Source organism: Crotalus tigris, unplaced genomic scaffold (assembly GCF_016545835.1).
Source record: "Crotalus tigris isolate CLP2741 ecotype Arizona unplaced genomic scaffold, ASM1654583v1 scf7180000019328.220996217465:2438092, whole genome shotgun sequence".
Lineage (NCBI taxonomy): Eukaryota > Metazoa > Chordata > Lepidosauria > Squamata > Viperidae > Crotalus > Crotalus tigris.
Window position 1 is genome coordinate 693,701 of NW_024097488.1, and position 27,668 is coordinate 721,368.

At 36.5% G+C, this 27,668-nt stretch overlaps 1 protein-coding gene across 6 annotated transcripts in view; it reads left to right on the forward strand.

Moving 5' to 3' along the window:
- The window catches only part of SH3PXD2A (SH3 and PX domains 2A), a 276,364-nt gene that overhangs the window by 26,305 nt on the left and 222,391 nt on the right, over positions 1-27,668 (forward strand). For 4 of the 6 annotated variants that reach the window (XM_039361669.1, XM_039361666.1, XM_039361667.1 and 1 more), the window contains exon 2: positions 8,069-8,149. In XM_039361669.1, coding sequence (XP_039217603.1) covers positions 8,069-8,149 — 81 coding nt within the window. Of the gene's footprint in view, positions 1-8,068; positions 8,150-19,548; positions 22,957-27,668 lie in introns of all 6 variants that reach the window. The other 2 variants (XM_039361671.1, XM_039361670.1) reach the window with 1 other exon arrangement.

The following is a 27,668-nucleotide window of genomic DNA, read 5'->3' on the forward strand; positions in this document are numbered from 1 at the left end:
ATTATGAGCAGCTGAATTTTGCAAAGTTCATTAAAAATGAGGGTGGGCCAGTTTAGCAACCAGAGCTAGAATTTGTAGCTAATAAGCTACGATGGCTGGGAATTGTGAGTTGTTTACTGCATCCAGAGGGTAGACATCTAGGGAAGGCTGGGCAGCCTGAAGTTTTGATTTCACTGACCTTAAAATCTGTGATGATAATGAGTTGTAGACTGTTAGGTTTTTAAAAGCATACGTAACTGAAGTGTTTTAGAAGTGTAAATGGGCAATTTGAATTCACTATGGCAGTCAGATATAATCTGTTTCTTTCATGAGCTTCAGCTTCACCTTAAAAAAGTGAATTTCTATTTATAATTAATGACAGAATATAAAGAATGAAGTTTGTTCATAATATAGTGGAAAAATTTTTTCCTGTTTCATAACTCACCTCAACTGAACAAATTCAGAATACTTAAGAAAATGAAACAGTTTCCTTGGGCTGGCTTAACTCTAACCAGTGAATACAGATTTACAGCATTTAAAACAAATGGTCCCAACCGGTCTTTACCAAATCCCCAGCATAAAGGAATTCTGTGGTTGTGAATTATCATGTAGAAATGTCTTTACAGTCTCAGTTTACTGCTGCAGAAGCAACTGCAGTCTTTTAACTCTGTTAAAAATACTCTAAAAACTATCCCCATGGCTTAACTATGTGACATGTGTGAATGCATAAAATGAACCCCTAGTGACCTATTGCATTGCGAAGTGGTATCAATGGGGATAATTTGACACAGGGAAGGGAAATCTTAGCTCTTGGTCTACCTCAAGGATGCAAGTATTTTTAGGCCAAGGACATGACTTCAATTTTGATGCATCTGGGCTCTTGTAACAGAAGAATGGTAGAAATAGAACAAAATCAGCATTTAATTATTTAACAATGTTTGTCTTCTGCTACACTGAAAATAACAGTGTAGCTATACAGAAAGGTTTTGGAGCCTGCATCTCGGGCATTAAGGGGGCCCAGGTTGCACATTTCTACTTGCCTGAGAAGAGCAACCTGTTTACGGCTAGGATTACAATGAAGATAATGATTGTGTAGATTGGGGGTATGGAAGGTCTATAGTTTTCTACTTTTCTTTGTTGTTGTTTTTATTGAATTGAGATCTCTTTTGAAATTAGCCCAGAGGTGTCAAACTGCCAGCCCAGAGGCTGGACGCATCACGTGGAAGCCGCACCCACCCCATTGCTGGCAATGGCAAAACTATCCCAATACGTTGCGTGACATCACGTGACATCACAAGTTTGACATGTCTGAATTAGCTTATTTTAAAACTGATGTTATAATATTCCTATATTTTGGGGGTATTAACCAATAATAAGTTCTCCAACATTAAAAAAGAATAAAATATATTGGGATAAGCCTGAGAAAGAAGTTTAATTCCTGTGAGAAATTGTGGTAAGGGTAATCCTTGACTTATACCAGTATTGAGACTAGAATTTCTATTGCTGAATGATGCACTTGTAAAGTGAAACATTGTGTGACCAGAAAGGCCATTCTGACCATAAAGGCCAGAAACAATTATACTTATTTTGGGAAATCAAGGTCAGAAAGGACTTCAGATACATTAATTAAAAAAGAAGGGGGATTGGTGGCCATATAGGACCTGGGATCCAGGTTATTTGTTTCTGCTAGAGAGTCTCTTTCTGCATATAGAAACTTGCAACTAGAATTAGGCAGTGAGAAGGTGTTTTAGAAGGAAAGCTGAATGGTGGGAATGTTTAAGCACTGGATAGCTTCCCTTTTCTGTTGTTTCATGACCAAGGAATGGGTCAATCAGGTAACTAGGCCTTGACTAGGTTTCATCCATGAACTGAATTTAACAAGAAGGGCCTTTCTGGCTTATGAACCCAAGAAGGATTTCCATTACAGAAACTGGCCAGATATTTATTCAGTTTGCTGGACTGTAAGTGCATATTTATCCTTCTGATATTAGGATGCTTATTGAGATCCCATTTGGGCAGATCTACCAATGCTTGCCTTTTCCTTTTAGAGGTTGTTTCTTCCTCACTTCATTTTCTTTGCATTCATCTAGATGTCCTCAGCTCTCTTTCCCAATGTTTCTCCTTTGACCCTAATGCAGACCCTTTCTTTTTTCTGCTTAGTTTTGCTCTGATTCTAAAGGAAAGGGAAAAAAGTTTTTTCTTTGGTTTCTGTGTTATAGTCTTAAGTTTATAGAAAGTGTAGCAAGGAAGTCCAGTTTGACAAAAGTAAAGTTGATAACGTTGCTTCAGAGAACCAAAGTAACATTCATTGAAAATTTGCAACCTTATTACACCCTTACATTGCAACTTAAATATTTAGGGAGGAAAAAATAAAGGAAACCTTTGCAGTATGTGGGTCAAGGGATGGGAAAACAGGGGAGTATACTTCACTCAACCTGGACAGCAAAAGATGCCCATTGGGAAATATAAGGATTGAATGGAACATAAGGTTATTCACTGGCTTTACAGACCATGATTGGATCAATCACAGATTATTAAAATAAAATCCAATAAACAATTGTCCTCCAGCAGTCAACAGAGCAGCATGGATAAAATGACTGCCCAGTGCAGTAACCAGCTATAGGAAATAAGGTAGAATGCCAGGTGCTGAGACTGGCTACTAAATCAGAAGGATGCATGTGGGTTATCCATTTGGAAAAGCTTAAACTGGCTGAGGAGACGGAACAGCAACTTTGGGGCAGAGTGGAGCTTTAGAACAGTGGTTCTCAACCTGTGGGTCGGGACCCCATTTGGGGTCGAACGACCATTTCACGGGGGTCGCCAAACAAGGCTGTCCGCCATTTTTTCCCCTTTTCTTTGGCCACGCCCCTGGCACCTGGTGATGTATAAGTGGTTGGGGGTCACCAAACATGGGGAACTGTATTATGGGGTCGCGGCATTAGAAAGGTTGAGAACCATTGCTTTAGAACATCAACAGGAGCTGCATTTGTGATGGGCTTGGAGCAGGTAGAAAATGACATAATCGCTTTTTGCATTCACAAAACAGTGGGTGATATATGGATCTGTCTTTAGTCCTAGTTACAAAATTCATTTATAACAAGGTTATGAAATGGACTTTTCTAGGTGACAAATGCTGCTCTCCCTGTAAAAGTGTTTTCTACAAACTAGTATCTGTGTTAGTTAATGAAAATAAGTGTTTATTCCAGAGTTCATACTCTGTTTCCCTTTGTTTGCTATTAGCATGACAGTAATTTAGTTGAACCATCAGGGAAAGAAAACATCCTTTGGCTTGAGTAATCAGAGTGACAAATTAATATTTGCTCAAGTTTGAGGCAGTTGGTCTCATATGGTTGACATGTGGTAGTTTGTTTGAAGTGCTCAATGAGGCAATTCATCTCATGAGGACCATTCATATCGATTGCCTCACCATTCAGATCACAATGGGTGGAAATGATTCACCACATATCTTGTTTGAAAAGAGAAGTGTGTTGTGAAAATGACTGAACTGGATACCAACAGGTCTACACAGATCAACTTCTGCGAATTGCTATAAGGTGTGGGAAGATTTCAAGACTTTTATTTTCAGTGTTTCTCAACCTTGGCAGCTTGAAGATGTGTGGAGTTTAGCTTCCACAATTCACCAGCTAGGGGAACTCCACACATTGTCAAGCTGATGAGGTTGAGAAACACAGCCCTGAAGTTATGGACTGAATCGTGTTAAGCTACATTTTCTGAGCTATATATTCAAGAATTATTTGTTTATTTGTTTATACAAAACACATTAGGCCATTAAATGATTTCCAAGTAACAAATAATTCACATAATACATTAAGCCAAAGCTAAATAACTCAAATTAATGCTGAATACAACAAATAAAGTTACTGTGGCTTGGGGCCTCATTTTAGCACCAAAGACAATACCTGTTGACAATCAGGGGTTGTCTTATATTTTTGTGGTCACCTACCACTTCAGTGATTCAGATCTGAAGGTGCGGGACCAGTGGGAAAAATAATAGAAAAATTGAGTCTCTTCACAAAAGATTAACTTACTGTCTTTGAATGGTCTTATTAGCCAAATTTTGTATTTCCTTGATTGTTATAACTGTCCTTAGTTTTGAGATGTTCTTTCATATATAATAATTATTTCAATTGCTTTTAAACCTGTCACTGGGAAGATGTTCTTGGCGTAGCAAACTAACGTCCACATGGCAGAAGTAATCAATCACAATACTTTCAGTTTCTTTGACAGGAACATTTTCAGACTGTCCACAGTAATTCATCAAAGATGAGGGGAGATGCAGGAGGAAATACAGTTCTCTGTTAATGTATCAGCCTTCCTCAAACTGTTGCCTTTCACATGTTTGGACTTCAGCTATTATAATCTATAGCTTAGCTGTCATGCCCATAATTTGTAGCCAATAAATTGGGTGTATGTTCTTGTAATCTACCACTTATGCAATGGAGGATTTGGAAAAGGTTCAATGGGTCACTAATTGAGTCTCTTTTAGATATTTTAAAGCAATATTGGAATGATTCCTTAATTCTGAATTTGCATAATATTGTATCCTGTGATGTGACTCTAGTCTATACTTAAGTCATAATTCTATTTTGGGGGGGGGAAACCTAGGTTTTCTTCAATAGAATGTTTCATTTGCAGAATCCTTTGAACATCTCATTATACTTCTCTCTTTTTGATGAGCTACCTTCTATGCAGTGAGGCCCCACAAAGAGTTAACATGTTTCCCAATGCTCCAACTTGCTGCCAACATAACAAATCCTGAGTTTTGTCCTCTAGCAGTTAATGCCATATTAATTATGGCATTATAAAACAATCAATCTCTACTCTTCCCATTCCTTTTCTGGATAGAGAAAAATGAAAGAAGAGAAAAGAAGGTTATTAATGTTCTTACAAACAGATTATTCAAAATATGTGCTTTGTAAAATGCTATAAAAATGTAATATTTGAAAAAAAAATTGTACTGAAATTTCACTTGTAACTTATATTTGTTCCAATCAAGTATTTCAGGAAATTAGTCAGTTATAGAAGTTTGAAATACAGATGAATTATTATCCTTCAACCCCCATTTCCAAATGCCAGTAAGTTGTTGTACTATGAATTTAACGCTAGTTTGTAGACTAGATTTATTACAGTTGAGAGTGGAGATCAAAGACTTACCTAATGATTTTCTACTTTTGTCTTTTATGGCCAGGAAAGGCTGAAATAGTTAACACTGAAGGCAAGAACAATTGGATGCATAGCTACATTTCCCCTTAGTAATCAGTCCAGAGTTAGAGACAAATAGTAGTTTTGAGTTTTCTGCCTCGAGGGATCTTGGAAATTACATGAACTTATTTTTTTTTTTTCTCAGAAAGAGGGGGGGGGGGAAACACTCTTTTTCAGCAAGATACCCTTTGAAGAATTTCCACTTGCCTAGTACAAGGAAATCCCCAGAGACTCAGTATTGTTCAATAGTGGCTAAAGAGCTTTGGGACTATATGCTTTTGTCTTTCCCAGGCCCCGGGCCTCCTTGCAAAGCACTGCATTTGGACTTCAGTTGCAAGGTTAAGAGTCAGTGCTGGAAGACTTTCATACGCATATCAATTGCACAGGATTTTACCATGAGATTCCCAGAGATTTAAGATAGGCTCAGAAAATAATAAAGTTTTTATGAAAGGATAGAGCTTCTTCTCCATCTTTTCAAGAAGTTAGAACACTTTATACCATGAAAATATGTATTGGCTGTTCATATAGTGTAATGTATTCTGGATGGCCATAAATAATTAAAATATGCACATGGTTATGTAGGATGCATAAGTGAAAGACATTATTAAAGTTCATAGATGCATGATTTTAAAACTATTGCCCCCAAAGGGTGAGATCACAGGTGAGCAAGTGTGTCAGAAGAAAGCTAAGAGAAGTATATTTATAGTAACTGTTCTCTATAAACAAGCATAGAAAGTAAAGAAGAGTCTAATTAAATGCTAATGATGTCCTAACACCTTTTCTTTACCCAGATGTTTCACTTGAATAGAAATTGGAGGTTCCAATGCACAAAAGGCCCTCCTGCAAGATCATTTGGAGAAGTATAAACAATATATTAAAAAGCAATTTGGTCATAAAACAATTTCAGAATAAGTATCTAATTCTGGGCTCACAACTTGTAATATGAAGTTACTATAACAAAGGACAAGGTTTCTAAGTAGGCTGGATAATGATTTCAGTTTGTTAGTTTTGATTATTTGAGGTCTCTTGATGTAGGAAATAGCATTTGATCTTTCAACAGAGGAACTTATGACCTCTGCTAATGCAGTGCTTCCCTTCTGATGCACGTATCCTTTTAGAAGAGCAAGGATTGACATCAGGACATGATGTCATGTGACATTCTGGATCAGTGTCAAGGATAGCTGGATGTTTTCCAGAGAAAATAATTACATTGATGATGAACTCTTTCTTAGCAGCTCTTTAAGTGGATATTTGTCAGCTGTTACAGCATAATTTATTTATTTGTGTGTCCTTTATAGAAAGAAAAGAAATGCATCACCATGTGTTAATCAGATGTTTTACTGGGCTTGCTACATCACTTCTGGTTTGAAAGCTACTTCTAAAAAATACTTAGCAACTAATATGCTAATCATGAATTCCTCTGCTTTTCATTGACTATAACTGTATGACACATGTATTTCAAAATGATTGTTCAAAAGCCTTTTAATAAAAAACAACAAAAATAAACATCGCCATTGAACTATTACCTATGGAAGTTGTGGGAAGTTACTTTTACATTTAGTAGGAAATAAACTAAACTATGTATAAACATGGATTTTACATACAAATTAGAGCAAGTAAGTTGAAAGTGGACCACAATCTTGAACTTGCAATCTGAACCATTATACTACCACCAACTACCCAACCAAATAAGAGACCCTCCCATCTCCTTTGCAGCCCAAGAAACTAGGGAGAGTTTATTCTAACACTCATGCGCCCCCCCCCACATTCCTCCTATGGGCTAAGTTTCCTTTTTCTGATCATTCCCGTGTTACTTTGCTTGGTCTTCAGTCATTTCTGTATACCATTACACAGTACCAACAATTCATGCTAAGTCATGTTCAGATTCAACTATGAAATTATGGATTCTGAATTTTACACCAGCAGCAACAACAGCAGAAAAAAAAAACTGACCTTGAGATTAAATAGGTATTTGTCAAAAACAGCTTCAGGCTTCATCTGGGATGATGGATAATACAATAATAAAAGTGAATTTTAGCACTAGAAAAGCTAGAGATTTAGCTGTGCTGCCATGGTATAAAGCTATGACCTGCAGCATTGATCCATTTTTAGCCACAGTGTTACCAAAACCCATACTTAGATGTCCTGTCCATGAATAATTTTTTTTAAAAAATTAGATAGCTGCCTCTTTCTGGTGCCACCTGAAACAAAATATGGAAGAAGAATAAGAAACTTCATGGAAATTATTTATTTTAATATAAGATCACCTAAATGTAGTATCAAAACCCAGATCACATTGAAAACCAAAAATTAAATAACCATGATTTTCTGCTTCTACATCAAATAATGAAAACTGCCAATGATGTCATGAGTTCCATCCACCAAAAATCATAGGAAAAATGAGTACAACCATTCACCTACGAGATAATTCAAAGCTGTAACCAAAAAAATTGCTCAACTATTTTATAGTATTAATTTATATCATTCACTGTGTCTCCAATTTTTAATGTCAATAGCTTTGCAAGAGGTGCTATATATAATGCTAAACACAATTTATTTCAGAAGAGAGCTCTGGCCTCAAAGCATATTTAACAGGAAACATGCTCCCCATTTTACAGATCAAATCAAATGATGCTGGATAATTCAATTATTTCAGGGTTTTGGATAACATTACAAAGTATGGGAATAAAACAATCAGAGTCATTTGATTGGAATTAGAGAAGCTCATGGTACTGCAGTTTTGATCTTGTTTACTGACCTATAGTACAGTCTTTATGTTATGATACAAGGGCAGCATAGAAATAAAAATAAATCTGATACAGTAAATGTATAATATCTTTTCTTTTTGTTTGTTTTGTATTTCTAGGTCTATATAATCAAAGTAACATGGTCAGATGCAACTTGCCAGACAATCTACCGGAGGTATAGCAAATTCTTTGACTTGCAGGTAATGAATAATTTTTGTTTTTTCTTTGGGGAGACTATATGTGTAGAATTGACATAGCCTCTCACAGAGCTGTTAATAATGATTTGAATCTAATACTATTACAGCTCACTGCAGATTTTGCATTATCACTGAAATTGCTTCCAGAAAACTTGAAAATACTGTTTGGGAGAAGTTTCTTTGGTTCTCATGGTGAAAGGGCTTGCATAACTACATTGTTCTACAGTCTTCCTTGTGGGAAACTGTACATCCTCTTCCTTGATTATTGAAAGAATATGTCCCATGAGACCCAACACTTTCCCTCTTAAATTTAACTTCCTTTTGTTTGTGATTCTGCTGATAGTATGTATTGGTTATCTTCTGTCTCTCCCACTGCCTTCCGTGAGGTCTTCCTTTTGTGACCTGTAAGTATGCATGTTCAGCGTGAAGCCATTTCTTAGTGAAAAGATTCAAAGGATCCAGTATAATCAGAATTCAGCTTTAGAACAGCTTTGAATATATTTATCTAAATTTGTACTAATCAACAAGTAATGGAGGGGTGAGAGTGGATAGTCAATGGGAGCAATAGCCTCAGCTTCACAGATAAAAGGGGCCTTTCTCAGAATACAATTCCATAGGCACAGAGTACTATCTAATATGGAACAAGTGGTATGACTGGTTGGAGACTAGAAATAATAGAGGAGAATAAATGTGGAAAGGTCAAAAGTGAAAATGTGTGTATAATAATTTATAATAATAATAATATATATTACTCTTAGTATGAAGTATACTATGAAGGAAGAAAAATGCAAATAAGAAGCAATGGGGCAACAAGGACAAATATTCTAAAGAAGAATAAGGGGAGGAAATGTAAATAATAGAAGATTACTGTTACAAAATTCTGTTAAAAAAGGGGGAGGAGTATATACTGTGTGTGTATGAGTGTTATGTTTTGTTTTGTTGGTTTAAAAAAAAATTAAAAAAAGAACATAATTCCATATTTGTAGTGATCAGATCATTTAAGGCAATAACATTAGTTATTTCAATATTTTGGGTTTCTCTTGCATGTTCTCATCTATAGGGTAATTGGACAGAAAATAATGGGGGCTAACAGGGGATGCAGTGAGAAAAAACTGGGTGGGGAAACAGATAAAAATTCTGCCCACTGGTTTCAGCACCTGGGTTAAAAACTTACTTTGCTTGTGTATTTCACTGTGTATTCTACAGTGTATCCTCTTGTTCTGTTTTACTAATTTTGTATTTGTTTCTTCTATTTGTGTGTGCAATTATACCTTAAAATGGTTATTGGAAAGGTTTTCTATCAAGAGGCATCTTATCTAGGGATCCCATGCCATGTGCAGCATTGTGGAGTTTGCTTCCTCATAAAGGGAGAGAAGTAGAATGTCTGACATAGAAAATTCCTCTGAGCAGATACAAGGTTGTCTTAATATCCACCACAGAAGTTAAATCAAAAGAGCTGATTACTATTAGTGAAATCAGTAGCAATAAGTCTTAATAAAGTCACTATAGCTATTTATTTCTGTGGAAACAGGAAATAACTAAGATGTGACTCATGGGAAAGAATCAATGGAGCACTGGTAATACAGTAGTTGGTTAGATTACAGATTTGAGGAAACTTTGATCTCTATCAGACAAACATGGCAAAAGGATGTTGCATCCTTGGGATTTAGTAGTTTGCAATTGCTTATGTAGTTGGATGGAAGCATCAAAGACTTATCAGCAGGATATTGGTTGCATTCATCATATTGAGCTTGCAAAAAGGAATTAATGTTAACTCAGGCTCACAAAGCCATCTTCTTTCAGAGTCCCTTTAGGAAAGTTCATTTGGAAACAGCTGTCCAAAGAGCTGAGCAACTTTAACCATTCTTTTTTACTTTTACATAGAGAGCCCCCACATTTGGCATTTCTTACAAATGTCTATCCATTTTTTTAATGTTATGATCCCAACTCATGAGGCCTTATTAAGATTTCTATAAAACTTGAGAAAGCAAATTCTCCATCATATTTCCTTCTGTTAACATTCCTAAGCTGAAGTAGCTATGAAGAAGGCTTGTTTCATCTTCATCTGATAACACTTTTTAAAAAATAATTATCCCCTTCGTTTTCAAATACTTTCTTTTTATTAAACAGCAGTTTTCCCCCACCCCCAGCCTTGCCTGTGTTCCTGCAAGTCTCATAGACTTTCCTGTTAGGTTTGAAAAGTTCCCATCAACTAAAGTTATCAATAGGGTTAGTGTGTTGTACAGGAAATGGTGTCTCCAATTGGGAGAAGGAGTTTTGAAAGGTCCCATTGATAAGCAAAAAGGGAGGGATGACTTAGCAACAGTGGAAAACATTTGCTGAATAATATGCATCTTTCTCCCATTCCTTTTTGAAAGCATATCAAGAATGTTCCCATCCCCAATACTTTTTTATTTTAATCCTTTTGTTATTAAATATTGTAACAGTTACCATTCTGCAAGCTGAACTGAAGGACACCAACCCACAACAAGTTGCAATATTCTTGAATGGTTTAATAACAGTATTCATGTTTGCTATAGGCTTATTTGCATGTGTTTATTGAAGACATTTTATTTGGTTGTTTCAAACAGCACTGAAAAAAATTATACAAGAATTCAGCAGATTAAGATGTGCCTAAAATGTGCCTTTCAATATAGTAACTGGTTGCTCTGATCTATGGATTGCACCTAATGGGCAAGGCACCATAGCAATAGCACTTAGACTTATACACCGCTTCACGGTACTCTACAGCCCTCTCTAAGCGGTTTACAGAGTCAGCATATTGCCCCCAACAATTTGGGTCCTCATTTTACTGACCTCAGAAGGATGGAAGGCTGAGTCAACCTTGGGCTGGTGAGAATCGAACTGCCGAATTGCAGGCAGCCTGCAGTCTGCAGAAGTAGCCTGCAGTACTGCATTCTAACCACTGCACAACCATGGCTCATATTATGTCATAATATTATATCATATTAAAGTCAGGAATATTGGAAGAACCACCACCATGGCAAAGTGGTTAGAATGCAGTATTGCAGGCTAAATCTGACTGCCAACTGCCAGCATTTCTGCAGTTGAAGTCTCATTGGCTCAAGGTTGACTCAACCTTTCATCCTTCCGAGCTCATTAAATGAGGACCAAGTTGTTGGGCGCAACATGTTGATTCTGTAAACCGCTTAGAGAGGGCTGTAAAGCACTGTGAAGCGGTATACAGTATGAGTCTATGTCCTATTGCTATCTGCTTTTAACTTTCAAAGACTTATTTCACTGCGAGTTCTTGGATTTTAAGTCATGCTTAATAACACTCCCTAAGGAGCAATCATCACTTATATCTCTTTTTCTATTAATTGTGCAATGATACATCATGAAGATAGGACTGATTCGGCTCTATATTATCATACCATGAGGGAAAAAATGGAATGTTTATCTCATTCCTAGTCCATGTTAATTTATTCCCTTCCTATCTGTTTCATCATTTCCTGTCTTAACATTCCTATGATGTAATGCTCTTTCTTTGTTTATTTCCAGTTTGTAAAATACTTTTAGAATATTTCTAATTCACTTGTATTGTATTTTCTGTATCTTTTTGGTTATTTAACTTGAGCACTTGTTTTTATGACTGTTTTGCAGATCAATATTATAAATATATTCAACGTTTAAAAAAAATGTATTAAAATAAAACATCGTGCATTGAAAATTAAGTCCAGAAGAGTCCTTCACTCATGAAAGGAGCCTTTGACTATTACAAGGGCTCTTTCGATAAGTGGATAACTATCTTTGGATCCAATCACTCTATGACATTAATATTCTTAGGTCAAATTTATTCCTGTCTTATGGTCCCATTATCTATAACAGAAGTCCCATTTTTATAGCTCTTAGAGTCTCTTCACTGTAACTGCTGAAAATTAATAGTGGGGTTTCCTGTCATTTTGAGATGAAAAATATATAAAAAACTTTATTATAAAGCTGAAAAAAGGCATATTGTAGTGTAGTTAAAGCATATTGTGCTGTAATTAAAGAAGATTTCCTTAAAACTGCCTTCCCCATTATGGGGTGATTTGACCCTTCCCACTTTATAAACATCCTTAAAAATGTCAGGCAGCCCTTGCCAAAAGGTTTTCCACTTTTGATTTAGAATCTGATATTTGGTAAATAATGTTGTTTACTAACTTGCCACAATGATGAAAAAGTGGTGATCATAATAAAATATCCACTCTTTTTGAGTCTCTGGCTATATATTAATAAAATAATGGTACCCCCTCTAGCCCCCCCATAAGGATGACAGACAGATGCAAGTGGATTAGTTTAAGGTTTGCCTATTGACACTGTGATGCATGTTCCATAATTTTTCCCTTCCTCACCACTATACTTACATATTTTCTAGTAACTTTAATTGTGTTTGATTCAAATGTAGCTATCCACCAATGAATGAGCCCATTTGAATGCTGGTGTCACTGCATTTTGCTTTTTATTCTGAGTGTTGTGTGAACTCTACCATTCTCCACACATAAAACACACTGTGCTAGGTCATGGTTTCCATAGCTGTATTTTATACATTACGCTTAAATAACCATATATTGTTGAATGAGCAACAGTAATATATGTTTACACCACATAAAACACAATCTATAGTTTATATTATATTTTATGAGCCCATCCATGATATTTTGAAAACCATGTCTTATGTCTCAGTATTCTGCGTAAACTCTACCAATTGTGTTATATGAATCAGATGATTGTGGCTTAATACTACTTGTGAATCAGGGCACTAAGTAGAGATTTTAGAATATTAAGTAGAACATAAAAATAACTCTACTGGATCGGCCTTCCCCAGTCCTGCCACAAACAATTAAGGAGGATCACTTCCATAATTCTTAACCAGCATTGACAATAGTCTTGTTAGTTGGGATGATGGGAATTGAAGCACAATGCATCTGAAGGAAATCAAGTGGCAGAAAGCGTATTAGCTATTCAGCCAGCTTTATGAATTTAGAATAAATTGAAGCAGTGTAGGAAGTAGTTTTTTGTTGGATTTGGCTCAGTGGTAATTTTTTATTTTCAAGCAGTACTGAATTTATTTATGCTTGTACCATCACTGAAGATGCAGGTTCCCCATATCTTTTTTATGGCACCTATCTGGATTATTGTTTCCTATTCTGGATTGGCTCTATCCTATTCTATGGGTACTGAGTCCACTTTCTTGGTCGATTTCAGATAGTCTGAAGGGATGGTATGGGGAGGGAGTGGGGAAGCCAGTGGAAAAAGATCAATAGCAATTAAGGAAGAAAATGTTGGACATCAACTTAGTTGCAGCTTTTGCTTCAATGGCTTTGGGTATGGTTTTCCTGACTTTAATTGGCCAATTAAATGACATTGACTTATTTCCTTTGGGAGTAAAGTGAAACAAACTAATGGAGTGACTTTCTCCTTTTAGAAAAATGAATGCAGATACATTTCATTTGAACAATCATAATCTGCTCTTATAAATTTACTTGGAGCTCCAATATGAACAGTTATGACCCGCATGAATTTGCTGTTTGTAGAAGTCCACATTCCAACTTTTTATATTTTTATCCTTTTTTTAAAATAGGAAATTAGCATGCTTCAAATTAAAACATGTTTATCAGATCCAAATGATCTTCAAAAGCATCTTTAGATGAGAAAAATGATGTGTTTAGCTGTACTATGCTTTATTTATTGAGAGGCCGCCTTTCCAGAAAAAAGATAATCAGGTTAGCAGATCCTGAGAGCAAGAGGGCACGGCAGAGAATGTGTTGTTTGTTTGAATCTGTGAGCTGTTTTATGATTGGCTGCAATCTGTGTGGCAGCCCACAGGATGTTTTCAAAATTAATTATGCCCATTGCACCCAAAAGATGGGGACCTTTGAAACAGCAACAGCCACTTAACTGTGGAATTGAGTGATCTCAGGCTCTGTGACAAAATAAATTTTGAAGCATAACATAAAAAAGTATGCTGTCTGTGGCTCTTTGGAAAAACGGTAAGATGAAATATAATGAATATTTTTCTTGGAAATCTCAAATGCCTCCTTGCCATTTTAAAATTTTAAGAATGAAAGTCACTGAGCCATTAGTTTATATTATGATATCTGATATACAGATAGATATACAATATATATATATATATATATATATATATATATATATATATATATATATATATTATTAAAAGTTTTATAAATTTTACAAAAAAACAAAAACAATACAAAACAAAAAGCAACATATACAAAAAAGAAACTAAACATTACATATATATAAACCCCCCCCCATCCCCACCCCTCACAAAAACCCTCCCTTCCCCCCCCTGAGCTTCCCAGAGCAGAATATAGGCTTAATTAAAAATTAAGAGATATACAATATATATTTTTAACAATTCCCATCTAGCACTGGTGTTACGAATGCCATCACTAATATTCATTTCTATAAAGGACCATGCCTATCATTGTAGCTTGAAACGCACATTATGCTAAGCCATTGTTTGTTTTAATCTTGATTGGTTGAATAATCCATAGTAGTTGGTTTATTAACAATAGACCATAAATTGAAATGCATGCTAAACCAAAATGACATAAATCTTATTATAGCCCAGGGCAATGTATGAATGAGGCCAATAACTTTGGCACATTCTAATAATTTTATTGCTGTATCTTAGACATTTGGATCTTTATTTATACCCTTTGAATGGGAAAAAATAAGTATTATTAGTGCCTGCCCATGTTGAATGTTTTATTTTCTATAGCAGTTTTTAATAATAATAGACCATGGACATATGTTGGAGCACTATGGCTAAACATTGTATAGGTAGTCGTTGACTTACGATCACAATTGAGCTGACAATTTTTGCTATTGAATGAGACATTTGTCATGTGAGTTTTGCCCCTTTTTACAACTTTTCTTACCACAGTTGTTAAGTGAATCACTGCAGTTGATAAATTAGTAACACAGTTAAGTGAATATGGCTTCCTCATTGTCTTTGCAAAAGGTCGCAAAAGGTGATCACATGACCCTGGGACATAGCAATAGTCATTAATATGAACCAGTTGCCAAGCATCTGAATTTTGATCACATGAGCAGGAATTTCAGGTTGATAGAAAATTGAAATATGGCCGTGCTACATAGTATGCTGTGCTGGCATTGTAACATTGTAATCCATTCATAAAAATATGAATATGGATATGTTTATTTTTTATACTCAGTTTTTATATATTAGTTACCAGTGAATGACCTTTTCATTTCTATTTGCAATATCCAAAACGTTTTTAATTAACAGATGCAAGAACAGACTGTCTTAAAGCAACTGCCCATTATACTAGGAAAATGAAATATGAAAAGTTGCCTGTTATTCCTAAAATAGTCTTGATTATTAATAAAACACTGTGCTACAGAGCACTTAAGCTCATACTAAAGAAAAATATATATCCAGAAAATCTATAATTACTACCAAGTCAGTTTGAGATATCACCCAAACCTCAGTGTATGCTGAACCTTGTTATGCAATCCCTTTTTCTTCTCATACTCTTTCTTCTTTTTAAACTCTACCCTCTAATTGAAGTATAGCTTAAAATTATAGTCCGTAATCTACATATCCCTAAAATAACATTCCTCTAGCAAAACTGCATAGTGGTACACAACCTTACCAAAAATAGTATCTTTCTTATGAAAAAAGACCAGCTTTTCAGTTTTGTAAATCCAATTTTTTCACAAATGTATTCTTTTCCAGAACTGGGCAAGGTCATATTGGTGTGACACAAATATGGCAAGCATGCTTCCACTACATTTTAACCTTTGAAACTGATCATGCTTAGATGTATAATATTCCCCAAACGTAGAATTATAGAAGCATGACATGACATTATAAACACCGCTTACCCTCATCTAAAAAAAGGATATGATCTCAAAGCAGCAGAGATGGCAATTTCAAATAATCAATTCAGTTTAAAGTAGCATAAAATGTTTTATTACATGAAAACAAAATTCAAGCAGAAAAACACAGTAGTATTTTAACATAGAGTTTTAAAAAGGTTGCCAAATATGCTACTATTTCTCTACTAATTGTGGATAAAGAAGAATCTGAAGTATGGCATCAGCATGACATATTCTACATTAACCATCTGAAAAAGGATACGTGATGATAGATTTAGGTATATGCTGTGTTGCTGATGCTCTGCTGATCTTCTCTTCTTTTTACCAGGAGGATAGTACTAGCTGTCATTAGTTCCTACTTTATCCCTATTTTATTGCAAATATGGGAAGAGGAGCACTACCCTCCCTGCCTTCAAATAAAGATTATTATTACTAGTACATTCATTAGTGGAAAGTGAGGAATTAAAAAAAATGAGAGAAAGAATGGGCAAATAGATGTCTGAATCAAAGAGTAGCTTGTCAACTATTTGATGGTTGATTTTCTATATTGTTCCGCCATCCTCACCACTACATACTGTGGCAGTACTCTGTCCCATTCAGTGAATATATTATTACCATCCTTGCTATTTAGGATAAATGTTTCTCATTCCTAATTTCTACTATTGTCCAGCATCCCCCTTGGCATATATTCTTGGTTTCCAGTTTTTGTTTTGGGAGGAGCTTTGTAAAACAACCAGTGATGTGGTCTTTAGGAGGAAATTGTCTACCATGTGAGAACTGGCCCTCATTGGGGAAGGAACTGATTTCTTACTATATGAAAGAGTATCTCTCAAATTCCTCCAACTCTGCAAATACTTCTTTGTTCTATTCATGTACCTCTTTCTAAGAATAGCCATCTTGGCAGGGTGGTTAATGATCCTAGTTCAAACCTCCCTTCAATTTCAATTTCTACAGTTGATTTCAGCAACAGCATGGAGCCAAGTATAATGACAGTAATGAGCATGAAATAATTTGAATGCTCTATTGCAAGGAACAAGCAGTATATTCTAGATCAGGGGTGTCATCTGGCCCATGGGCCGGATGCATCATGGTGAAACCGTGCCCACCTCATTGCCATCAATGGAAAAAAAGTCGCGATACGTGACGACACATCACGTGACATTGCGAGTTTGACACCCCTGTTCTAGATGTTTGGGCATTCATTCCCCTCAGCTGCAGCCAGTGTCCCCTATGCCAAGGGAACATGGGCTTGTAATCCCCAAAATCTGGAGGTGACCAGATTGCCTACCTCTGTGTTACAGCATTATTTAAGTATAAAATGTTATTACTCATGGATGTCAGCATTTCAAACCACAGCTGATTTCAGGGAGAGTTTCTTTTGAATGCAGAATAGTAATTGGAGAGGTAAGTTTGCAGTAAAGCAGGAAAAGACCTTCAGTTTGCCCAGGCACCTTAGCAGCCATGATCCTGCAAGTACTGCTCAAAATCAAATTTATGTAGAATACCAATCTGGCTTTCTCCAATTGTATTAGGAGATTTAAAAACTTAAGTTTGAAATGAGGGATACTCTCTGAGTTTGGTTGTTTTCTTGCAGACATTTGATTACCCAAATTAGGTGACATCAGTGCAGATCTTGCAAGTTTACGTTTGCAAATCTTAAGCTCCACAAAAAACACATTTTGGCCTAGTGCCAGGTGATTTTAGGTTTGCTCTCACAAAACTCTGAGCTTTGCCTTGTTCTTCTCTTGAATGATGAACTGCTTGGTCCTAAGTATGTTTCTTTAGAATGGAATCCTATTGCAGTTAGTGAGGGAGTGCCTAAAAAGAAAGAAAATCATGGAACTACCATATTTGTCTTGCAAACCACACCTTTTAGAGCAGGCATGTCAAACTCGTGACGTCATGTGACATCGCACGATATATCGCGACTTTTTCCCCATTGCCAGCAATGGGGTGAGTGCGGTTTCAGTTTGACATGCCTGTTTTAGAGAAAGGAAACTGAAATATCTATAAAATCGGATTTCTGTGCACTGAGCGAAGAGACTGCCCTGGCTTCCCATGAGAGAGGTTGGAATTCTTGCCTAAGGCAGTATATCAAGCAAGATGATTTATCGTATTTCCCATTCACAGACAAGAAAATTGCTTGTTGCCACCACCAACCAAATGCATTCTCTAGCTGACTATTGCTACTGTGATTCTGTTCTGTAGCAACCACAAAATAACACTTGAATCCTGAAGAGTCTTTCCTCAGGGTAAGATTTATTGACCTGGCACTGATAATGAAAAGCTGTATTGCGGCTTTCCTGCCATAGCAAACCCAGAATTGCTGAAGTCTTCAGAGGGCCAGCAGAACAAGCATGGTAGAACAGATGGTATCTGTGGTTACTTTGACCACAGTGCATTGCTGCAGTAGAAATCTGATGAAATCAGGTATGAGATGTCCGGCAACCAAAGCCTCATGTATGGCCTACAGACCTTGTTTTGTTTATTTGTTTCTTGAAATATAAAATCAAACCCCAAATTCAGGGTACTATACTTCAGTTATATTGCAAAAGGTGTGTTTGAATGTTTTAGATTTAGATGTTCCAGCACAACTTGGATGACTCATTGTCTGGAGCAGGGGTGTCAAATTGCTGGCCCACGGGCCGGTTGCATCATGTGTAGGCCGCACCCACTCAAGATCCAACAATGCAAAAAAAAAGTCGTGATATGTTGTGACACACCACATGACATGAGTTTGACACCTATGGTCTGGAGGATACAAGCCCTTTCAGTGATGCCCCTCCTTCTGTAGAAGAGATCCCCAATTCTCTTTTATTTTATTGGGATGCTAGGGAACCAAAAGCACATGGCAGTTCAGGAAGGCTTTTGGAAAGTTGGTTAACCTCCAAAGATGGTGCTATCATTAGTAATTGACCGAATATTTAGTAAATAGATTATAAAGGCTTTGTCAGTTTGACAGTTCTGGTCCCTAAAATGTGGGGAATTGTATAGCATCTTGAAACAAAAACTATGCAGCAGTTCAGATTGCAAGTGAGAAAGGAACCAGCAGCACCTAAAAAGTAACTTCTATTAGACGTGCAGAGAAGGTTGTAGTGCATTCTGTGATTAGATAGTACTGTCATTTTATGAGATAAAGCAGCTTTAGTATAATTTAAGTCTTTAGCAAAAAGAAATTGGAGGAAGCTTGGAGATAACAGAATCATGAATCATTCAAGCACAGATGTGCTTGAGGCTTCTACCACATCAAGGCAGCTTCATGAAGGTTTTTGATTGCACTCTGAAAATGAGCTGACAGAGATTCAGTTTACTTCAACAGTTCAAGTATCTTAGTGTGATAATCCCAATGACACATGAAAAGATTAGTATTTTTTAATGCAAGCAATGGTACAAACTATGCTGAATCTACATTCCATAATTTAGAGCTGCCCTGGTTTGAACATTGTCTCAAAATTAAAACACAATATAGTTTAGGACTACATGTAAACCCAGATGCTGTGGTTTGTAAACTGTTGTTTCTCTTTTAGAATACTATATGAACACAGATGTGGACAACATTACATGTACAGATTCTGAAGAAGTGAAAAAGCTTCAGAACTGAAGAAGTGTCTTGGATGAGAAGTAAAACATTTTCAAGAAAAAAAAAAACACAAGAAAATCCAGTTGCCTTTTGGAAAACACCTTGAGATAACATGGCCCGGATGATTGAGAATCTCCATAGATAGAATAGGATGTTGAGTATGTTTTGTCAGCCAATTACAAATCCATCTGGTGGTGATGCTACCTATCCCACTTATTTTCTAGTTTACCAAGAAGTAGGCTGTGATCTACTTTGTTGAATACCTTACTGAACTATACTATACCACAGCATTTCACTGGTCTACTAATTTAGTCACATTGTCAAAGAATGAAATAAGATTGGTTTGGCATGATCTGTTTTTAACAATTCATGCTGACTTCTAGTTATAACTTTGTTTTTAGGTATTCACAGATCTGTTTGTCTTTTCCAGTATCTTCCCAGATATTGATGTAGGCTGTAGTTTCCTGGGTCTGTATGAAAAATATCAAAGATATCAAATTCAAGTAAAAAATAATCAGAAAGCAGGTTTGGAGATGAACACTTTCCAGATTGAAATTGACTTCCAAGAAAAAAAAATACATGAAGGCCACTGGGGAAATGGAGCTCCTGGCTCATGCTTCATCTTTAGATCAGTTCAGGATATTGTCATCTGAGCCCTCTTTTGCAAGTGTTCACTTATTAATGAAGCAGTATTTTTAGCCCTAGGGTAAATTGAGAATTTTCAGACATGATCATTTTGTAAAAAGCCTTCAATTTTATACAGATATCTTCTGAATTTTTGTGGTTCAATGCAACTAGTTCTGTTACCAAAGAAAGCAAGAGTTTGCAGGGATTTTGAAACACTAAATATATCTGCATATATGTTTTCAAAAATTATTGTTATGCATAGGACCAAGTGGAATACAATCTGAATTTTGAGACCATTTTACTTTTTGGAGGAATGCCCAAGGCTATGTGATGTGGTACTTTTGTGCCTTTCCCAAAGAGATCCATCTGCAGGATGTAGATTTTTATCGATCCTATTAATAAGCTATTTCTGTTCCAGAAGTATCACATGAATCCCCAATTCCCTTGTTACATTTGTACTTGCAGATTTTCATGCACTCTCTTTCAAAATCTAATCAGTGAACATACTCTTAAGAGTTATTTTGAAAGAGGCCCAGAGGCTAATGACATCAGATGGGAAATTAATTCATGCAGTTTAGCAACTGCAGAATGATGGTGCCAAACAAAGAATTATGATGATGTATTAACTCCATCATGAAGTAATAAAAGTGAAAAAACATCCTCCAAATCTAAATCATGCACCTTTTTGCTCAGCTAACTGCTGTGTGGTCAGTTATTTATGATGCCAGAAAATTGTATGGAGTTGACTTCCACAGCCCAAAAACAAAATTCTATTTTTGTGCAGTGAATACAGTCATTCACTTTGTAAAAGGGTGCAGAGAACAAGATGAGAAGTACCTCTTGTGCTCACATCCTTTGGCTTACACTGAGAGAAGCTCTTTGCTTTCAGAAATATCAAGCACAAGATTATGGGGTATTTATATTTTTCCATATAAATGCTACTTGGAAATTGCCCCTCGGACACTGGAACCAGTGAAGCTGTAGATTAGTTTTGCACCTCCGGATTTTTTTGTCTGCAATCCTGCCCCTATTAAGGTATTGCATTGCTGTATAAAGTGGAAGCTGTGTTTCTTTCAGGAGGCACTTAGCTCTCTATTATTGTCTGGAGACATTTTCTGTTGTTTTTAAAATGAAATGCCTCTGTGTTTTTGTGAGTGGAAATTATGCTGTCTATTTTGCAATGGAGTTTCTGAGGTTACCTGCTGCATATATCACTGCATTTATTTTCCACACACAGTCATAGAGCTGAAACTCTTTGCTTCTCTCTCTTTTTCACTTAATAGAGGAGAAGATATATGTTCTAACCACATTATCTGTTGGCAGTTTTGATGAAAATGGTCCCCTCTTCATTTATGGATCCCTGAAGGAAGTTCTATTAATGCTAATGGAAGCTTTTCTCTAAGGCTGGTAGGAGAACAATTTCTTCAGGCCATATTGAGAATTACAGTAACCCTTTTCTCCCCAGAATTTCTGGTCTTAGTAAAAATGGAGTCACCAATATTTCTTATTAATTTATATTTTTTAAAAAAGAAGCAGGCAGATCAAGAAGCAAACATCTGGCCACACCTAGCAGAAGAATTGAAAACAGCAGTTTATAACTTTAAGTTATGCCCAGTTTTTAAACCCAGAAATATTGTCATTGTTAAAATGTTTAACTAACTTAACATTCCATTTTAACTGAATGTCTGTTTCCATCCTCATCTCCTACAGAGAAACAAAAGATAGATACATATTTGGTTTGAATGCATCTACTTCATTTCTCTGGTTTCAACCTTTTTTTGTTACTAAAAGTAATCATGGATTTAGTAAAGAAAAATAAAGAGCAATATAGTGGCCAGCAAAAGCCTTTCTGTGATTCAAAAATCAAATATTTTAATAACCTTGAAAGTAATGTGACAGATCCACCGTCATTATCTGTTGCTAGGACTAGCATGTCAAGGATTGCAATCTCCCCGTGCCAACTCCTGTTCCATCTAATAATTGACCAGAGTTTTGCAACTTAAATCCAATGTATGGCTGTGTTTTTGTCCCATTATCCCTGCTTAAACTGCTGTTTGCAGGACTGGGGAAAATCTGTTTGATTAGAAATAAATTATTATAAATTATTAATCCACTGTTCAAACAGTTTGAGAAACACTGATCTAGACCTTCAGTTTTCACTATCAACATAAAAGATGTGGTCCATTACATTTTGAAGACACCAAGCTAAAGAATAAACACAGTTTTAGTCTTTGTATCAAACACCAGTTGCATGTTAATACGGTTAATAAAATTGTTTCCAAATATTAGAAAGCTACCTAATTCAGACTTTCTTCCTTGGCTCCAATACTGTTTACATGAAGCTTTCCAAAGGTTTGAGGCTACGGGTTGTCATGTTTTGGATTCCTCCTCCCACCTTCCAGCAGTTACAGTTTTTTTTTTTAAATGAAACTTACACCCAATTCCTGTTTCTTTGTTGATAGGGGTGTGTTAAGCAAACCAGTGTTACCTGTAGAATTACTGCTTCGGGTTTTCTTTCAGTGTGATGTAATAAAAAGTATTTGAAGGTAAACAAGAAGAGAATTCTGGCTGAGTTTGTGTGTGTGTATGTGTGCACTCATATGAGAGTGAGAAAAAGGGGCAAAGCTAAAAGAAACATTTCCCATGCAATTTTAACTGTTGAAAACAGCCTATAAATCTTATTACAAGAAGAATGATGAAGGGAAAGAGACTGTTTCGAAGAGCAAAGGTAAGTCTGATACCCAAATTTATTCTATCTGAGATAGAAGAGAGGTTTTCTTACCATGTTCTTCCTCCCAGAATAAAAGTCTGAACTACTGTTTAATTTAACATCTCACGATAAATGATTCTCATTCAAAATTTCTGGGGTATTTGAACTGTGAAGCTTTGTGGTCTAGATTTTCTTCGGTGTTTGTTCTATTAACCCATGGAAACAAAATATTTCCTTTGCTAGGAATCAAAACAAACTATTTAATTTTTTATTACATTTAGTGCATTTATATACCACCCATTTAACTATTTGGAGCAACTCTGTGCAGCTTGTTGTACTTTATGGTGTATTGTGTGGGATCAGCAGTCTACATCCTAAGGATGTTTTACTCTTTTAAAAGATTTGGATATGCTTTCCGTGCTTTTTTTTAAAATGTGTATCTGGTAGTGACAGCAGCAATGTTCAGATAGACAGCTGGGGTCTATTTTAAGTCTCCCTAAGAAATCAAGTTTAGAACCAGCTATTTAACAGCCTGGGTTTACAGTGTTTGCTAATCCACAGTTTTGTAGATTGTGGTTTGATGAATATGCCAATCCACATGAATGTGTGTGATCCCATTCTGAAACAGAGGGAGAGTCTAAGTAATGGAGAATGCCAACATTTTTGGAGATTTTCTGAAAATTGGGAGATTTAAGGAATGTGGAATGGGATTGATAGAAGTAGAAACATACATGATTCTTATTTTTTCTTCAAATCTAGTTGTTTAGTAAGAATGTATAGTTTTAAATCAAGAGACCACATTACATTGTATTTACTACATTTAACTTTGTGTTCAGAATTCAGTTTGGAGCAGCCTTAATTGTCAGTTGTAGGTGTAGGACTACAGCATCAAAAATGCCAATGTCTTTGGATGTTTAACCCAAACTGTGGAAATAGTCAGGTCAAATGAGAAAAATAGAACTGGGGAGAAGCAGCTGTAATTTTTTCCAAATATCTGCATAGACATACTTCCTCATTCCATTTGTTTGTCATCAAAAGCTTGCCTCATCGCAAGTGCTTTTATAACTATGTCATGGTCATGTGTCCACAATATTTTAAAGGAAGAACATCATCTAAGTTGTATACCAAGCAATAATGGGGTCAGTTTAATTTTTTTTTTATAAATCATGATTTCTGATTTAATGTATATCAAAGAAAATATTTTTCAATACATTTATATATTCAGGAGCAAGGCAGAAGTGGTAGACCCATATGAGTCAATCAGTGTTGTACCAAAATCTGCCTTGAAATTCAGAGTAACAGAGTTGGAAGGGACCTTGGAGGTCTTCTAGTCTAGGGGTCCCTAACCTATGGGCCACGGCCCACTACCAGGGCTTGGCCTACTGGCCAATGGGCCACAGGATGTGTGTGCATGCATTCACCCCTACTTGCGCTACCATCTGCAGACCCATCTGCACTTGCACGTGGCGGCTAGCACCTGTGCAGATAGAGCTGAGAGTGCATGTGGGGATTGTGTAGCCTGTTTGTGCATGCATGCAGTTGCTAGGGCCTGTAAACCTGTGCAAATGGCCGCTAGTGCTGTGCAGGTTGTGCGGCCCATTTGTGCATGCATGTGGGTGTTAGCGGCGGTGGCTAGCGCCTATGCAAATAGCCAAGAGTGCATGCGGGGATTGCGCAGCTTGTTTGCACATGCATGCGGTTGATAGGGACTGTGCACCTGTGCAAACAGGGCTGCTAGCCCCGTGCAAGTTGCACGACCCGTTTGCACATGTGCACGAGGGTTAGCAGCAGCTAACACCTGCACGAATGCACAAATAGGTTGCTAGCCCCATGCGAGTGTGTGTGACCCCATTCATGCACGGTCCTGTTCGTGCGCAATACGCAAATTTCCCAGCTGCTCCCTTTCCCTCGGGGCCACCAGCATGAAAAGATTGGTGACCTCTGTTATAGATGACAACTAGAAATTGAATTGTAGCTGCAAATCAGTGTAACTCATGGAGTCGAAGTGTAATATGGTGTACCAAGGGGGTCTATGACAATTCACCATGGGCAATTCACCGCAGCCAACTTGCTGCAGCCAACTAGCCATGGCCCACTTGCTATGGGACAACTCGCTGCGGTACAAGAGTTACACTAATATCAAAGAAATGGTGGAATAGAATGATTAAAGAAAGGATGAAAAAGGAGAGACAAAATAAATGCCTGTTTTCACATTCTATATTGTTGCATATCTGGATCATGTATTCATGCTAAAAACTGCCAAATTAGATCTTTCCATGAGAAATGTGTTAATTAGCACAGGGTGAATAAAATGAGCAACATTCCATGGCAGAGAGGAAGGTGAATAAAAATCTTCATCTTTACAAATTCTGAAAATTCCTTCTTCTGGCAAAGCTGCTGCTGAGACTTTTTCTCCTCCCACAATTTCACAACTGCCTTGTGTGCTTGAATCAGGTCTCTTAGAAGCCACAATATTCCAAAAAGAAACCGGAGCTGTTAATCATTCCATTTGATCCAGGACTGCTGAGCTAGTTTTTCTCTGCCTAGCAGCTGTTGTTTTCTTTAATCAGCACAAATGAAGGCTTGGAGGATAGAGATACCTAGGTGTTAAATATATCGAATATAATTCCTAGATTGAATTTCCATTTATGAAAGAAATTACACAGTTTTCTTTAGGATACTGAGTTGGATCTTCAAAATCCATTATTCTTGTAATCTCCTTTGAGATTTCTTTCTTTTAATAAAATAAAATTAATATTATTTTCCTGAACTGCCATAAATCTATCTCAGGTCATATTGTATTAAGCCACAAGAATCATATTCCCACAATCCACAGGTGCCAGAGGACTTGGCAAAACTACAGTACTGTTCTCTGTAACTTTACAGTTTTGTTATTTTTTTGGCTGACATCCCAGGTACATTTGCAGTATTTAGCCAGTAGGATTGCAGGGACTTTGTCTGGATCAAAGCCACCATATATGGGGTAGGGAAAAAGTTATTTCCCTTCTTCCCTTGTGACTCTGATAGATTTCCAATTTAATTCTGATAAGTTTTCGGCAAGGCTTTTTTTTTACATCCATAATATTTTTGGATTAGTTTCCTGTTTCAAGCCCTTATGAAAACTGGCTAGGAGCTTATATTCAGGAGAGCAACATGAGAACAGCAGTTTTGGTTTCCAAGATTTTTCTTTCCTTCCTCACTTCCTCTTTCCTTCCATGAGATGCAGAAGAAATGGTGATAGGAAAGAGAAAAGGGTGGGTGGGGCAAGATGAATTCAAAGTTGAGTTGCACTTTATCATACTGGAGCAATCAGGGGAAAAACTCCTTAGGACAAGTGTGTCCATCATGTGATGGACGGACAGCTGCATTCTGTTGTTCTGTTAGCGAAATGTGCCTGAAGAATCTGTTTATCATGTCAGAACAGTGTCTTGTTTCGCAATACAAAAGAATTTAAATTGTAACAGGTAGCTGGAAAGACAGAGGTAGAAACTGATCCAAATATCCCATGGAACAGGTTTAGCTACCATTAGAAGATTAAAAAAGAAAAGCAATTATTTGGGAAAAACATACATTTAATAAATCACTGAACAACTGTTGTGGCATTTAAATTAGCAAATTATAGATCTGGGTGATACACTGTGCTAAGTCATTGTTAATTGTGGTTTGTTGATTAACCCAAAATTGTTTTCACACATCTCATTAAATCAAATCATGGTTTGTAATAACACGGGGGGGGGGGTGTCCTGTAATAATGGCTGAATTTACTTGGCACACTAGGCCAAATAGAAAATGCTATCTTTAGCACAGTGCATGAATCAGATACATTTTTTTCAAATGTGGTTAAAGTTCATTGAAGTATGTTTGGCTATACAAGGGGTCTGCAACCTTGACAACTTCAGCCAGGAATTCTGGGAGCTGAAGTCCACAAATCTTAAAGTTGTCAAGGTTGTAGACCCCTGAGCTATATTAATCAGGATTGGGCATAATTTTAACACTGCTGCAAAATATAGTTAGCACCAGATGTCCAATCATAAATGAAAAGATGTATTAGGAAGGAGAACATTAAGTGATCCATGATGTCTCGGGGCTGCTTCACACCATGGAACAAATCTGTGAAAGCTGCTTAAATTGCATTGCTTGGCAGATATTTGCATGATACGCTCAAGTGCAAATTATTCAACCACATTTTAGTTTTGTGTACTTTATGTACTTAGCTCATGTGGTCAATTTGTGATTCATTGTGAATACTTAAAAATATATTAATTGTATAAGCCATGTTTAAATAAACTATAGATAAGTTACTATGACATATGCGTTATAGGAGATTGCTATGCAGATTGGGTTGGTTTCTATAAGCCTTTCATAATAGTTATTGTGAAGCTTTTTCTTTGTAGTGATGAGTCATTGCCCACAACTGGTTCCCCATATAAAGAAATGTGAAATGATTGAGCAGTGTCTCTATTTCTCACAAGAGAGATCAAATTATTTCTCTTCATAGAAGGCCTCCTATGAGATAGCATGGGAATATCACTTAGTGTGCCAAAAATCTACCCTATCAACCTAATATTCTGTCTCTGTATGGCAGGGGTTCCCAACCGGGGGTGTTTGCACCTCCTGGAGGTGCAAGACAATATTCCAGGGGGTATAAAAACTTGGGTTTTCAAAATTATAGTGTATATGCATAATTTGTTGCCGTTATTTTGAAATTTTGTAAGGGGTGCAAGAATATA